Source organism: Aotus nancymaae, unplaced genomic scaffold (assembly GCF_030222135.1).
Source record: "Aotus nancymaae isolate 86718 unplaced genomic scaffold, 86718_ANA_hifiasm-v0.15.2.pri h1tg000025l, whole genome shotgun sequence".
Classification (NCBI taxonomy): domain Eukaryota; kingdom Metazoa; phylum Chordata; class Mammalia; order Primates; family Aotidae; genus Aotus; species Aotus nancymaae.
The window spans coordinates 24,636,181-24,650,855 of record NW_026988438.1 but is presented as its reverse complement, the minus strand read 5'-3'; the positions used below and the strand labels follow the sequence as shown (position 1 = coordinate 24,650,855).

General features: G+C 34.6%; 1 protein-coding gene across 3 annotated transcripts in view; it reads left to right on the top strand.

The window, feature by feature from the left end:
- The window catches only part of ANLN (anillin, actin binding protein), a 62,617-nt gene that overhangs the window by 30,451 nt on the left and 17,491 nt on the right, over nt 1-14,675 (top strand). The window contains exons 10-21 of one of the 3 annotated variants that reach the window (XM_064380452.1): nt 377-603; nt 1,311-1,456; nt 1,733-1,880; nt 2,973-3,108; nt 3,739-3,921; nt 4,846-4,972; nt 5,570-5,618; nt 5,712-5,768; nt 6,368-6,406; nt 6,693-6,714; nt 7,610-7,722; nt 9,487-9,540. In XM_064380452.1, the coding sequence (XP_064236522.1) occupies nt 377-603; nt 1,311-1,456; nt 1,733-1,880; nt 2,973-3,108; nt 3,739-3,921; nt 4,846-4,972; nt 5,570-5,618; nt 5,712-5,768; nt 6,368-6,406; nt 6,693-6,714; nt 7,610-7,722; nt 9,487-9,540 (1,301 nt within the window). Of the gene's footprint in view, nt 1-376; nt 616-1,310; nt 1,457-1,732; nt 1,881-2,972; nt 3,109-3,738; nt 3,922-4,845; nt 4,973-5,569; nt 5,619-5,711; nt 5,769-6,367; nt 6,407-6,692; nt 6,715-7,609; nt 7,723-9,486; nt 9,541-14,675 lie in introns of all 3 variants that reach the window. The other 2 variants (XM_064380451.1, XM_021669348.2) reach the window with 2 other exon arrangements.

The following is a 14,675-nucleotide window of genomic DNA, read 5'->3' as shown; positions in this document are numbered from 1 at the left end:
ACATAATATTTTCCTATTATTGACTGTTATGTGAAAGGGTAGCTTTCAACAATAGAAAAAGTCATTTGAGAGAACATTTGTTGAAAGTCTGAAGACTTTGGCTATTATTCTGCGTTTGAGTTCTTAATGCTCTTACTTAAACCAAAGGCATTGAATCAGTTTTGATAGACTCAATATTCATTTCTTAGAAAGTGTTATTAAAACTGAAGATTATCTTGGTTTCATTTATTAGTAGTATTTTCTTATTTTTCTTTTTAGGAGGTTATTTTTTAAAGGCATTTTTTTCTATTAAAAATATGAATATTAAATTTCTTTGTTATGCCTTTAATTCTGAAATGTCTGAGTCACAGTATCCACCTATTGAAATATTTTTCAGAAGTGATACGTGAAATTGAGATGAGTGTGGCTAATGATGATGATATCAATAGTTCAAAAGTAATTAATGACATCTTCAGTGATGTCCTAGAGGAAGGTGAACTAGATGTGGAGAAGAGCCAAGAGGAGTTGGATCAAGTGTTAGCAGAAAGCAGTGAAGAACAGGAAGATGCACTGAATATCTCCTCAATGTCTTTACTTGCACCATTGGCACAAACAGTTGGTGTGGTAAGTCCAGAGGTAAGAAAAGGCTAACTAAACAGTCCCAGGACAGAAGTAAACTAAGTAGTCTTCATAGCTCCCTTTCTCTCATTGACAGATGGGCATTTGGCACTCTGTAGCCGGGGGATTTTGTAAACCTGTTGTCAACTCTCTTAAAAGAAAGCTTAAGTGGTTTCCTTTTGACCTTAGATAAAATCCCAAATAGTAACATGGCTTAAGAGGCTGGACATTTGGACTCAGCCTTTGGCTCTGCCATTTACTGACTGTTTATTGGTCAGGTTATTTAACCTCTCTATGCCACCATTTCCTCTTCTGTTAAATGAGGTTAATAATACCTACATCGTGGAGTTGATGTGAACATTGTTGTATGAGTATATCGGTATTTAGCTCCAAACACATAGAACTAACATTTATTTACAACTAACTACTGTTATTAGCTTTCATCTCAATTGAATAACTGCAGCTCTGGGGATTTATTCAACTAGAAAATTTTTTTAAAGTATAACTTTCAGCTGTCTTTGTAGTTTTATTTATTCTTTTATGTGTTAGGAACTTATTTTAGTTTGCTTTGTTTTTGATGAATCAATCAACTTACCGGATTTCTTTCTTAATAATGAGAATTCATTTATTTTCACAGAATAAAATAAATTATCATTTAGGATCAATGTTAACTATCCATAAAATCCACTCATATCTGATGTGTTTTCCCACAGAGTTTAATGTCCACACCTAGATTGGAATTGAAAGACACCAGCAGAAGTGATGAAAGTCCAAAACCAGGAAAATTCCAAAGAACTCGTGTCCCTCGAGCTGAATCTGGTGATAGCCTTGGTTCTGAAGATCGAGATCTTCTTTACAGGTAAGAACATTTCTGGAAGGCATACACTCACTGTCATGGTTTAGATCGACATAAGTTGTGTTATAATTTGTAATTACAATGATATTAATAATTCATCTGTATAAAAGTTTAGAATAACTTTTGTTAGCCTCTCTCACCAAATGGGAGTTCCATTCTGTTGTGAAATGTTCTGCTGATATGTTCAATATCAGTGTCAAGTTCTGCTGATATGTTCAATAAAGGATAGTGCTCAGTGTGTTGCTGGATTTCTAATAGAGTATAACTTATTTCCTGAAGCATCGATGCATATAGATCTCAAAGATTCAAAGAAACAGAACGTCCGTCAATAAAGCAGGTGATTGTTCGGAAGGAAGATGTTACTTCAAAAGTGGCTGAAAAAAATAATGCCTTTTCTTGTCAAGTTAATATCAAACAGAAAATGCAGGTATGCACTTCTATGTAAAGGAGATTTGGAATGTTTTCTTGCTCTAGATTGTGAGCTCTGTGAGGACAAAGGCCCAGCCTTACTCATCTCTGACCCCTGAGTGACCAGAATAGTGTCTGATGCATAGAAGCTCAGTAAATCATATTTGAATTCAGTTTATTTTCAGAAATGTACTCTTTTTGAAAAGTTGGAAACTTGTTTGATATCGCTGAAATACTTAATTTTTTAGATAGCTTTTTCATAAATATCCTTAGAGTATAACTATTAATTGGATAATGATGTAGTGTTAAATTTGTTATGCTCTTCAAGGTTCTTTCATGCTAAGGAAGCATTTTTTTTTTTTTGAGACAGCGTTTTGCTCTTCGTTGCCCAGGCTGCATTGTAATGGCACAATCTCGGCTCACTGCAACCTCTGCCTCCCAGGTTCAAGTGATTCTCCTGCTTCAGCCTCCCAAGTACCTGGGATTACAGGCATGTGCCACCACGCCTGGCTAATTTTTGTATTTTTAGTAGAGACAGGCTAGTCTTAAACTCCTGACCTCAGGCGATCCACCCACCTCGGCCTCCCAAAGTGCTGGGATTATAGGTGTGAGCCACCATACCCAGCTTTTAAAAAAATTTTAATTATAAAAAAAAAATAGAGATGGAGTCTCATTATGTTTTCCAGGCTGATCTTGAACTCCTGGGCTCGATTGATTCTCTTGCCTTGGCCTCCCAAAGTGCTGGGATTACAGGTGTGAGCCACCATACCTGGCCTAAGGAAGCCTATTTAAAAAACAATGTAATTGTGATTTAAATAAAATGAATCAGATGCTTTCTAAATTTCTACTTTGTTGGACATAACCCCAATTTTAACTTTAATAAGTATGAATTGGAAGTTTTTTCATAAGGCATAATATTTATAGCTTAATTATTATAACACGTTAAATATTTTCGGTGCATAGTCTAGAAACGAGCAGTGAACCTAACATTTTGACTTTACCATCTGGAAATTCTTGAAACTATCCAGTCAAGTTAGTTATAATTAAAGTTTAAACTGAAAATGATGATTTAAAATGTGTATATTTTTCCTCCTCTCATTGGTTTTACTAGGAACTAAATAATGAAATAAATATGCAACAGACAGTGATCTATCAAGCTAGCCAGGCTCTTAACTGCTGTGTTGATGAAGAGCATGGAAAAGGGTCCCTAGAAGAAGCTGAAGCAGAAAGACTTCTTCTAATTGCAAGTACGTGTGATGTACCTGAAAATGTTCTGACAAATTTCTAACCAGGGAAAACTCATTTTGATATCTAGAAATCTTTAAGTTTAGAGAGAGGGCTTTTCCTAATTATCTGTTCCAGCTGATCTATTTTTTGTTCTTGTTTTTATAAGGTTGTAAGAACTCTACGTAAAACAAATTGTAGTTTGCATGAAAGGTAAAAGCAACTGAAATGCATTTGAAGAAATGCAGTTGTGCAGATTGAATGGATGAATGAATGAATCTATATATGTGTGTATACACATGTATATATATATTCTCACTCTCTTCCCCTTCCCTTATCAATAAATAGCTAAAACAACTTCTGTGAATTTTACTGTGTGAGTACGTGTGGTGATGATGGGGCATATTGGGGTGGACAGATGATGCCATACAAGAAAACCAGCTGAAAGTTATATATTAAATTATAAGGACTTAGTAAATAAATGAGCAATCGAGGTTTTCCCCAACCACCTACCATCTGTTTTATAAAGATAGCATTACTGATTTCATCTTTGCTGTTCTGTACAATTTCCACATCAGTACACTTTGGTGAATTTGCTCTCATTTAGAAACATTAACAATTTTTATATTTGGAATATTTCATATTTTACATAGCTGAAAAGAGAACACTTTTGATTGACGAATTGAATAAATTGAAGAATGAAGGACCTCAGAGGAAGAATAAGGCTAGTCCAGTATCCCAAAGTGAATTTATCCCATCCAAAGGATCGGTTACTTTGTCAGAAATCCGCTTGCCTCTAAAAGCAGATTTTGTCTGCAGTACGGTTCAGAAACCAGGTATGGTGGTGATTTTTCTAGGTTGTGTGTTAAATTATGAACCTCACCTAGATTGGATTATACAGGATAGAAACAAGTAAATCATGCATAACAATGCAAAGTTTGTATCTTTGGCCTTTAGATCCTTTTATCAAGATTTAATAAAAAATAAGGGAAAACTTCAGATATTTATAGGATTACTAATCTATGCAATAATGGACATTGCTCTTACTGAAAGTTTGAATATAAAGTTTTATTAAATGTTGGATACGGTTTTTAAAATTTTTATAAAATAACTTTTATTTGTGTGGAACATTCTTTTTGAGGGAAAGGAGTGCTAGACATAGGTGAGAAGTAAATTTCAGGTATAGGGAAAGTAAATGGAGATTGTGAAAAGTTTGAGCATTTTTGTAGGAATGGGGTAACTTAGGTTCTAATTCTTGCTGTCATCTGATTTTGATGGGGTGTGGCCAGAAATCTATTCATGATTTAGGATGTGTCTTCAGGTACATGGTTATTAATAACAAATAGTGAAGAAATAGTTTATGTTTTTGTTATAATTTATCTCTGAGTAACTTTTATGGAAATACAGTTTTTAATCTCAGTTTTGAAATAGCAAACCATAATTTATCCTTTTGAGGTATACACTATTGGTTAAGAATTAAGGGTCATTAGGTAAAATTCAAAGTCAGCAGAAATTGAGGAATGTGGAGTGAAATTATTTCAATTTACATAATGGGGAGAGACCTTGATGAGGCTTATTTCAGGATTATACTGCCAGTTAAGTCTTATTTAACTTTTTGTATCTGGAAAGTTGATTTTAGTAATTTTAAAAATATATAAAAATCAGTTCAGTATTCCTTTATTTCTTTGATATTCCAGAATGTTGATTAGCTATATCTGATTTTGCTTGTGCTCACTATGCAATGTGATTACTTCTTGCAGATACAGCAAATTACTATTACTTAATTATACTAAAAGCAGGAGCTGAAAATATGGTAGCCACACCATTAGCAAGCACTTCAAACTCTCTTAACGGTGATGCTCTGACATTCACTACTACATTTACTCTGTAAGTAAATTAGGCTTTTGATGATTTGAATACATTTTTCTTTTTATAGAGTTGATATAGCCTAAGCATTCAGATGGCATTTATAATCTTTGAAATGCATTATGCACATTCTTTTTATATTGACAACCCATTTTTCAATTTGTTGCTTTAACTCATGTTTCTGTCTTTTATTGAGTATCACCTTTTTTCTCTGTGACTATAGATATTACATATTTTGAAATGATACCTATATTAAACCTGGACCGGAGATTTTTAACATATGCCTTAAACCTCATAATGTACTTAACATTCAGTCTTAATGAAAAGATGTTTATGTTTAGTGAAACATTTATTTTTAAATAAGAATCGAAGTGCAGTTTGAAAAATAATTACTGCTTTTATAATTGAAGATTGTGAGTTGTAAAATACTGAGAGGGAAATACTTTAGACTTGTATCATAGGAAAAAAGTAGACTTCTTAACAATTTTTATTGTCTTTAGTTAAAGACATAGTGGATTCCTTTACTCTCAGAGTCTTGGAAGAGTATTTGTAGCATCATTTTTAATTATATGATTGAGGTTTTCTATCAAGGTCTTATTTAATGCTTTATTTTTCCAGGCAAGATGTATCCAATGACTTTGAAATAAATATTGAAGTTTACAGCTTGGTAAGCTGATAAAGCCTTCTAAAATAATCAGGAGTATATTTTTTCTGAACAATATCAGATTATAAATTAATTATGCTTTGGGTTCGTGTGTAGGTGCAAAAGAAAGATCCCTCAGGCCTTGATAAGAAGAGAAAAACATCCAAGTCTAAGGTGAGAATTAAACCCAGTAAAAATATTTTTGTCAGAAGTAATAGATATCATCATACCGGTTTTACGTACAACTTTTAATGTTTCTGATGTTTTTGGATCAGTTTCATGTTCTAATATGTAGTTACTATGTTAATTAGGTATGAATACTGAAAGTCGACTGTGAGTGATCATGATTCTAAGTTCCTGATATACTCAGGCTGGATAATTCTGTTTTCTCTATATTTACTTGACATCTAACTTTTATGACTGCTTAAAACTTTTCTCAAGACTTTTCCCTGAGCTCTCTTCTTCATAAGTTCTCTAAACCAGTACTTAAGAATTATGCGGTCACTTTGCAGGCATAAGCTTGCTTTCCAGTCTTCCTAGTCTTTGTTCTTTTCTTCTTTTCTTAAGCCATCATTTTAAAAACTTTTTTTTTCAGCTCTAACAAAAAAGGACTAACAGTATAAGAAAGCCTTAATCAGGGACTCAAGTGTAATGTATTCATATTTAAGAATTAATTATTTTCTATGTGGGAATTTGTCAAGGTTGGATAGTTTTACATTCTGAGTCTTAATGTTTAATAAGAAAAATATATAGTAAGCTATCTTTTCTTTTAGGCTATTACTCCAAAGCGACTCCTCACGTCTATAACCACAGTAAGTAGAATTTTTAAGAAATTGAGCTTTCTTGAGAAATCTTCATCTTATACATACAATTTTAAATTGGTTAGCCATTTCTAAACTTTTAGCACTATGGAAAATTTTAACATATGTTAATGAGGAGGAAAATCCCTGTAATTTATATAGGAAAAGTGTTTTCTGAAATGCAGTCCTTATTGTGTTAAAAGAGATTTGTGATTCATATCTAAATCTTTGTATCAAATAAAGGAAATAAATTATGTTTCTTCTTTACACCTTTTTTTTTTTTTTTTTTTTTTTTAAGAAAAGCAACATTCATTCTTCAGGTGAGTGTACCTTGAACTATTTGAAACTTTAGAATAAGGTAAGGAACTAAGCACTTGAATATTTGCATATATATAGGCCGTCTTGATTTATGAGTATTTACCTTGGTCTCCTTTGGAGTAATATTTTCTATGTAGATTTTTTAGTAACAAGATTACTGGCCAGAATAGCATGCAGTTTGCTTGCACCTTTGTTAGGTACCACCATAGAGGTACCAGTCATCACGTCATTCAGGTCTAGCAGCAGGTAGTGTTACTCTTTCAACTTCTGTTGTTCTATAGATTTGTTTTGTGCTATCCATACTGTAGAGTTTTACTTCTTTTAGCTTTACTGATCATCACTGGCATTGTCTCATGTCAGAAATGCCTCTTTCTAGTTCACTGGGAACTGGAATGCCTCTAAGCCAGGAAAGGACCTTCTTCAGAATGACTTTAGGCCTACATTTTTTCCAAAGGGAATTAGGATGGAGCTGGTTTCCCTCACTTCCTTTGGGCTATTGGTCTCTTTCTTCTCTGTGGCACAAGAGAGTTACTAAGAAGACCTGTGCAGAGATAGTTTCTGCTGCTGATTTTGTCACCCTGCATTTTAACTAGCACTGAAGTTTTCCATGTTTTTTATTGGGAAGTTGCTTTTTATGCATACATTTTTAGGTCTATATCTTTAAAAATACATCCATCCCAATTATTAAGGAGTGCTTGTACCTCCCTTAAAATAATAGTTTTCTTTCTTTAGGAAATAAGCTGATTTTCCCCCCTTATATTTAAAGATGAAGGAAAATGAGGCAGTCTTTTTCCTCTGTGGCAGCTTAATTTTCCCCTACTGGGGCAGGGTGAGGAATTGTTACTTGTACTTACAAAAATCATTCTGAACTAAACTTAATTTCTTTGTTCTTCACAGTCATGGCCAGTCCAGGAGGTCTCAATGCTGTGCGAACCAGCAACTTCACCCTTGTCGGATCTTACACATTGTCATTGGCTTCAGCAGGAAATACTAAGTTTGCTCTGGACAAGGTAATCCAACTTTATTTGTAAGGGTGTAGTGTCATTTGTTTTTAATCTTAGAAAAATTAGATTGAAATGCCACAATGCTTTTAGGTATTTGGAATCTTTGAAAACACATGTTCTTAGAATTGCACATTTTTGCTAAGTAAGAGTGTTTTGCTGATTTTTTTTTTTTTTTTTTTTTGTATTGGAAGTATTTCTCCCTTTTAATAGTTAGAACTTCAGTGAATGCTGGTTTATTCTAAGTTTCACTTCTGACTAAAGAAGAATTACTTCTTGCATTTAGATGTTAAGTTTATAATTTTAAAACATAATATCTTGCCTATTTGTATTTCTGTGTTTTTTTATTATTTATTTATTTTTATTGCATTTTAGGTTTTGGGGTACATGTGAAAAACATGCAAGGTTGTTGCATAGGTGTATATGTGGCAGTGTGATTTACTGCCTTCCTCCCCTTCACCTATATGTGGCATTTCTCCCCATGCTATCTCTCCCCGACTCCCCACCCCCGTCTGTGTTTTTTTTTGAGACAGAGTCTCACTCTGTCATACAGGTTGGAGTGCAGTGGCCATATCATGGCTCACTGCAGCCTCAACCTCAGGGTCTCCCACCTTAACCTTCCAAGTAGCTGGGACAGCAGGCGAGGGATACCATGCCCAGCTACATTTTTCTATTTTTTGTAGAGATGGGGTTTTGCCATGTTGGCTCGGCTGATCTCGAATTCCTGGGCTCGGGCCATCTGTCCACCTTGGCCTCCCAAAGTGCTGGGATTATAGATGTGCGCCACCTTGCCCGGCCAGCCTATTTGAACCTGTGTTTTGAAATGAGCAATATTTTATGAATTTAGTTTTGACAAGATAGTGAAAGGTAGATTAATCTCCTAGAAAAGTACTTATGAATCTAAGAGATTTCCTTTTCATGCTTCCCTTTCATATTAGAAGCTTCAAAAATCAGATCTGTGTTAACATCACATTGAGTGCTTTTTCACCATAATGTGAAATAACTTTTAAATAGCTAACAAAACCATTTTAAGGAGTGAGAGAACTAGAGGCAAATTTTATTTCTTGAGTTGACTTCTATATAATACAGTGATAATTTATATTATATGAGATTTCTATAGTCAGAATATAGAGATGAAGTATAAAAATTAGGAGGCCTGGTTTCTAGTATTTGCCCTTAGCGATTTACTTTTTTTTTTTTTTTTGAGAGGAACCTCGCTCTATTGCCCAGGCTGGAGGGCAGTGGTGCAATCTCGGCTCAGTGCAACCTCTGCCTCCCAGGTTCAAGCGATTCCCCTGCTTCAGCCTCCCTAGTAGCTGGGACTACAGGCGTGTGCCACCATGCTCAGTTAATTTTTTGTATTTTAGTAGAGATGGAGTTTCACCATGTTGGCCAGGATGGTCTCAATCTCCTGACCTACTAATCCGCCCGCCTCAGCGTCCCAAAGTGCTAGGATTACAGATGTGAGCCACCATGTCTGGCCGATTTACTCTTTAACATAGAGCGAAGTCACCTCATTTCTCTAGGGTCTTGTTATCCAGTACAGAATATTAGGTTAGCCTGAAACAATATAAAATTCTAGGAAATGCTTTCTTTGAGTTGATGGACAAAAAGCAGACTATATTTGAAGTTTTGATTATGTTAATGCATAAATGTATTTTAACAAGTTAATTTAAAATTTTTTTGTTACTTTTTATTTAGTGATTCAGCTAGTTTAACCAGTTGAGTGATTCTGGGTCTTTTTTTCTCTGTCTTTTATTTTGTCTGTTTTAGATAAATTATGATGTAAGAGAGCGAGAGCTACTGGGCTATTTGTTCCAGGAAAAGGTTGCGTTATTTTCTTTGCTTGAAACTAATGAGCTTAAAAATCAATCCTTAATTTTTGATCTACATGTATTTGTTTTACTAACTACTCTATCTTTTTTGTTTACTTTGAATAATTAAGGACATTATGTACATTATTCTATCATGAGACTCTTACGAATGGGCGTCTTTGTCTTTACTCTTATAATACTTTAAAGCTTTCTTTGAAAGATTTCTGTTTTCTGAATGCATGTTTGGTGTTTGGGTCTTTTCTTCTCTCTTATAGTTCATTAAAATCCTATATTCACTTTAATATTGATTTTTCTAGGTACAATTAGAATACCAAATTAGTAACTATATTTAAAACTAAAAATTATTCAATATTTTTGGTCTCCTGTGTACTGGAAGAGCTATTGGTGGTGTTTTAAATAAAAGCAGTTTTTTTTTTTTTTGAGACAAAGTCTTGCTCTTTCACCCAGACTAGAGTGCAGTGGTGTGATCTCGGCTCACTGCAACCTCCGCCTGCCAGGTTCAAGTGATTCTTCTGCCTCAGCCTCCCAAGTAGCTGGGATTACAGGTACTCGCCACCACACCTGGCTAATTTTTGTATTTTTAGTAGAGGTGCGGTCTCACCATGTTGGCCACGAACTCCTGACCTCAGGTGATCAGCCCGTCCTGGCCTCCCAAAGTGCTGGGATTACAGGCGTGAACCACCATGCCTGGCTAAAAGTAGAAAATTTTTATGGTTTTAATTGACTAATAGGTATATTGCTATCTAGATGACCCTTTGCTTATTAATTTTGAGGTTATAATACATTGAACACTAAAATTATACTGAATATAATAATATATTTTGGAAGGCTTTTTAAAGATTTTTTTCTTTCTTTTTTTTTTTTTTTTTTTTTTAAGATGGAGTCTCACTCTGTCACCCAGACTGGAGTGCGGTGGCATGATCTTGGCTCACTGCAGCCTTCGTCTCCCAGGTTCAAGCAATTCTCATGCCTCAGCTTCCTGAGTAGCTGGGATTACAAGTGCATGCCATCATGCCCAGATAATTTTTGTATTTTTAATAGAGATGGGGTTTCACCATGTTACCCAGGCTCGTCTTGAACTCCCAACCTCGGGTGATCCACCTACATTGGTCACCTAAAGTGCTAGGATTGCAGGAGTGAGCCATTGTGCCCAGCTAAAGAATTTTAATATTCTTATAAAGGTCAGTTACAAACTTTCTCCGGGTTAAAGAGATGCTAGTTAACAAAATGCTGGATGGTATTCTTTATTTTAAATTCTTAAAATAGGATTTACAAATTAGATAACCATAAGAATTGGGATTTTACGAACTGTATTTTTTACTCAGTATTGTCACATAGCCAATTTCTACATATGTAAGAGATTTCATTAATCTCTAAAATGAAAGAGATTTCAATTATATATCTTAAATATAGACTGTTCTTTTGAAAACTTTTTTGGCTGCCATTTTAAATCAAAATGTCACATTTACAAATTAAAATTATATTTCCATTCACTTAACTCCTTTGAATTTATAACTTAAATAGCCAACCACATGATTGAGTGCAAAATCAAACCACTCAATTTAATTTGTTGTGTCTTTTACTCATAAGACTCTTTCTCAGTCAGCTACAGTACAATTTAGAAGTAAAATCTGGAACAAATTTTGTGCTTTTCTGAGTGAGGAGGGGAAGCAAATATTTGTTCCAATTGCTTGGGTTTGATGTAGGAGAATATTTAAAATAGTTAAGTTTAAATGGTCTTGAAGTTGGTGGGAAAAATTTAAGACCTTCTATACTCATGTAATAATCCTATTTGATTGTCACTGAAAGAGTAGACATGTCTTTCCTGTCTTATCAGATACTGTCAGTACAAGGGAGTCTTGGTTTATTTTACTGGTGCCTTGACCAGTAATACAACAATCGCAGGGCTTATCCCTCAGGTCCTTTCAGAATGGAATTTCTGTTGAAGTTAATCCAGTTGGTTTGCTCTACAAATTTAGGACATCACTGTCAGTGGATTGCCATCTTATTTGAGGCTATTCAGATCTCAATTAAAGCCTGGTATCTTGGAATTTAAATATACAGATCTTAATGAGTCAGACTTTCAAACCCTTTCATTGAATAGGGAATCCAAAACCATGATGATTTTATTATACTATTATAGATAAAGGGAGAAGGATGTCCCAAAGTTCCTCTTCTGACTTAAAGCAACCTCATAGGTATTTATACCTTTTAGGAAATGTCAATTTAAATATTATTAGGGCAAACAATTTTGAAGTAAAACAACCAATTAGGATTATAGAGTTTTGGGATTGAAGAAAATGGTTAGGCATTCTGGAATGCCCTAAACTGTCCAGTTTATGCCTGTTGGCCCTGTGTAATTATTAATGGTGCACCTTTCACCCTCAAAAATATCCCAGCATATAACACATTACACAGTCTCCCTGGTTATAGGTTGTGTTTTACAGCTCTTAACATAATCTTTGAAGTGTGGATATCTTAAAAGACTCCTGTGTTAAACAAAACAAAATAGTATCATACATTTTCACACAAGTCTCCCTCCACACTCAACTAGGGGGAGAGGTAGTAACTTGACCTTTTTGTGAATATTTTCAATTCACTTCTTTATCAGGACAAGCTTCTAACCAAAAATATTGTCTACTTTTCCTCAGCCATAGAGTAAGAGGGCACATTTTCTTCTCATGGTTCTGATTTTTGTTATCAGTAGCATTCTCTATGCTAAACAATGGAATTCTGTTAAATAGCATTGAGAGGAAAGAGCCTAAGGAACTTAAAAGTCATTGTAAGGAAAAGCACAAAGGGAATTTTTACAAAATAGAAAGATGAGGCATATGATGTTTTGATTCTACATTGTGGATCGGTTTCAAATTCAGGCAGTTGGAAGTTCATCTCATGAAATTAGTCTGTTGAAATTTTATACTTTTTGTCTTAGAATTCCCCCCTTTAAGTAATCTTTACTAGGTTAGAGGATCAAATTGTTAGAAACTAATTATAGTGGAAACTCAAATTTAGACTTAACTAAGATTAATCCAGTTGGGATGCCATTCTTTTTCCCTGGGCAATAGGAATGACAGACAATTCCATCTTCCTTTCTATCTTGACTCAGAAGTCAGTATTACTTTAGATATATATAATACATATCTGTATGTTACCATTTAATTCTTGATTTCAGGGACAAATTATTGATGGAACCAATCCAGGCCTTCTTGTATAACCAGAAGATAGCAGCTGGCATTTATCTTTTCCCTTCAAGTCTTGGGCATTAGCAGCTTTATAGATAAGGGAAGTTCTGATCATAAACCCATTTGCATTCACACAAAACAGTAGAGTTAGCCTATCCCTTCTGCCTTAAATTATGGTACTCACTTTACTTCCTTACTAATACATGTTTCTTGTGACTTCCCCCACGCCCCACCTCCCACCCCCCACCCACAGAATAGGGCACTTTTATCTGTGTTAAAAACTTGTTCAGGTTGGGTACTGTGGCTCACATCTACAATCCCAACACTTTGGGAGGCCAAAGTGGGAGGATCACTTGAAGCCAAAAGTTCAATACCAGCCTAAGTAACATAGATGATGAAAAAAGGTTTTTTTTCATCAAAGAATGAAAAAATATTAGCTGGGAGTAGAGGTACGCTCCTGCAGCCCTAGCTACTCAGAAGGCTGAGGTGGGGGAATTGCTTGAGCCAGAAGTTCAGAAGTTCAAGCCTGCAGTGAGCTATGATCACACCACTGCACTCCAACCTGAGTGACAGAGTGAGACCTTGTTTTGGAAAACAATAACAAAAAATAAACTTGTTCAGGCAGGGATCCTTTTTCTTCATTGATTTTCTTTATGGTGTCTGGGAACTCATCTCCTGTGTCATTTGGTACAACTTGCTTCTCCTTTGTATCTTGACATTTTTAAAGCTTCTTTCTAAATTATCAAACCATCCTTTGCTGATACTAAATTTTCCAGCTGAAGATCCTTCACCTTCCTTTAATCCTATATTAGAGTCTATAGGTATGCCTTTCTTATAGCAGTCCTGCACTCATATAAAAACTGTATTTTCAGTATAAGATCAAAAGATATTTCACAAAAAGTGCATCTTTATATTTGTTTACATTTCTCTCGACTGAATGGAACCATGTATAGTCTATGTAAATTACAGAAAACATTTGCCAACTCCTAGTCTACCATTTTGTTATTTGTTTTCTATTTGTTTCATCTGTTCTTTGCTGCTTTGTTTTTCCTTTCCTGTCTTCTTCTGGATTAATTATTTTGATAATCCTTTTTAATCTACTCTTTTGGGTTTTTTAGCTGTACTTACCAGTTTGTTTTTTGTTTGTTTGTTTGTTTAGTAGTTGCTATGAAATACTGTATGCATCCTTACCTTATTACAGTCTACTTTGAAATACTGTTACACCACTTCATGTGCCTTACAATATGAACCTCACAACAGTATAGTTAATTTGCTCATCCCAATATTTCTTTGTTATAAACCACATAATGCACTGTTGTTACTTTTTCTTGAATCAGTTTTTTTATTTTTTAAGAGATGGGGTCTTGCTATGTTTCCCAGGCTGGTGGTGAAGTGCTGAGCTCAAGCCATCCACCCACCTTGCCTCCCAAAGTGCTGGGGTTACAGGTGTGAGCCACTGTGCCCAGCCTCTTGAATCAATTTTTAAAAGAAATTTTAAGATATGTTTTTCTAAATTGGCCCTTATATTTACCATTTCTGGTGTTCTTCCTTCTTGTAGATTCAGAATTCCATCTGAGATCATTGTCCTGTCAAGAAGAACTGTCATTATTATTTCTTGTAATATAGGTCTGCTGGAAATGAAATCTCTAGGTTTTGTTTGTCCAGAAATGTTTTGATATTGCCTTAATTGCTGAAAGATATTGTCACTGGGACTGCTAAGTTGACAGGTTTTTACCTTAACATTCTTTTAAAGGTGTTATTTTATTGTTTATGGCTTTAATTGTTTCTAATAAGAAGTCAGCCAGCCGTCATTCTTTTCTGCTTTTTTATTTTGCGTTTTTAACGGTTTGATTTTAATGTGCCTACCTGTAGTTTTCTTTGTATTTATCCTCTTGGGTTTCACTGAGCTTTATGGATCTGTAGTTAGCTGTTTTATAAGTTTTAG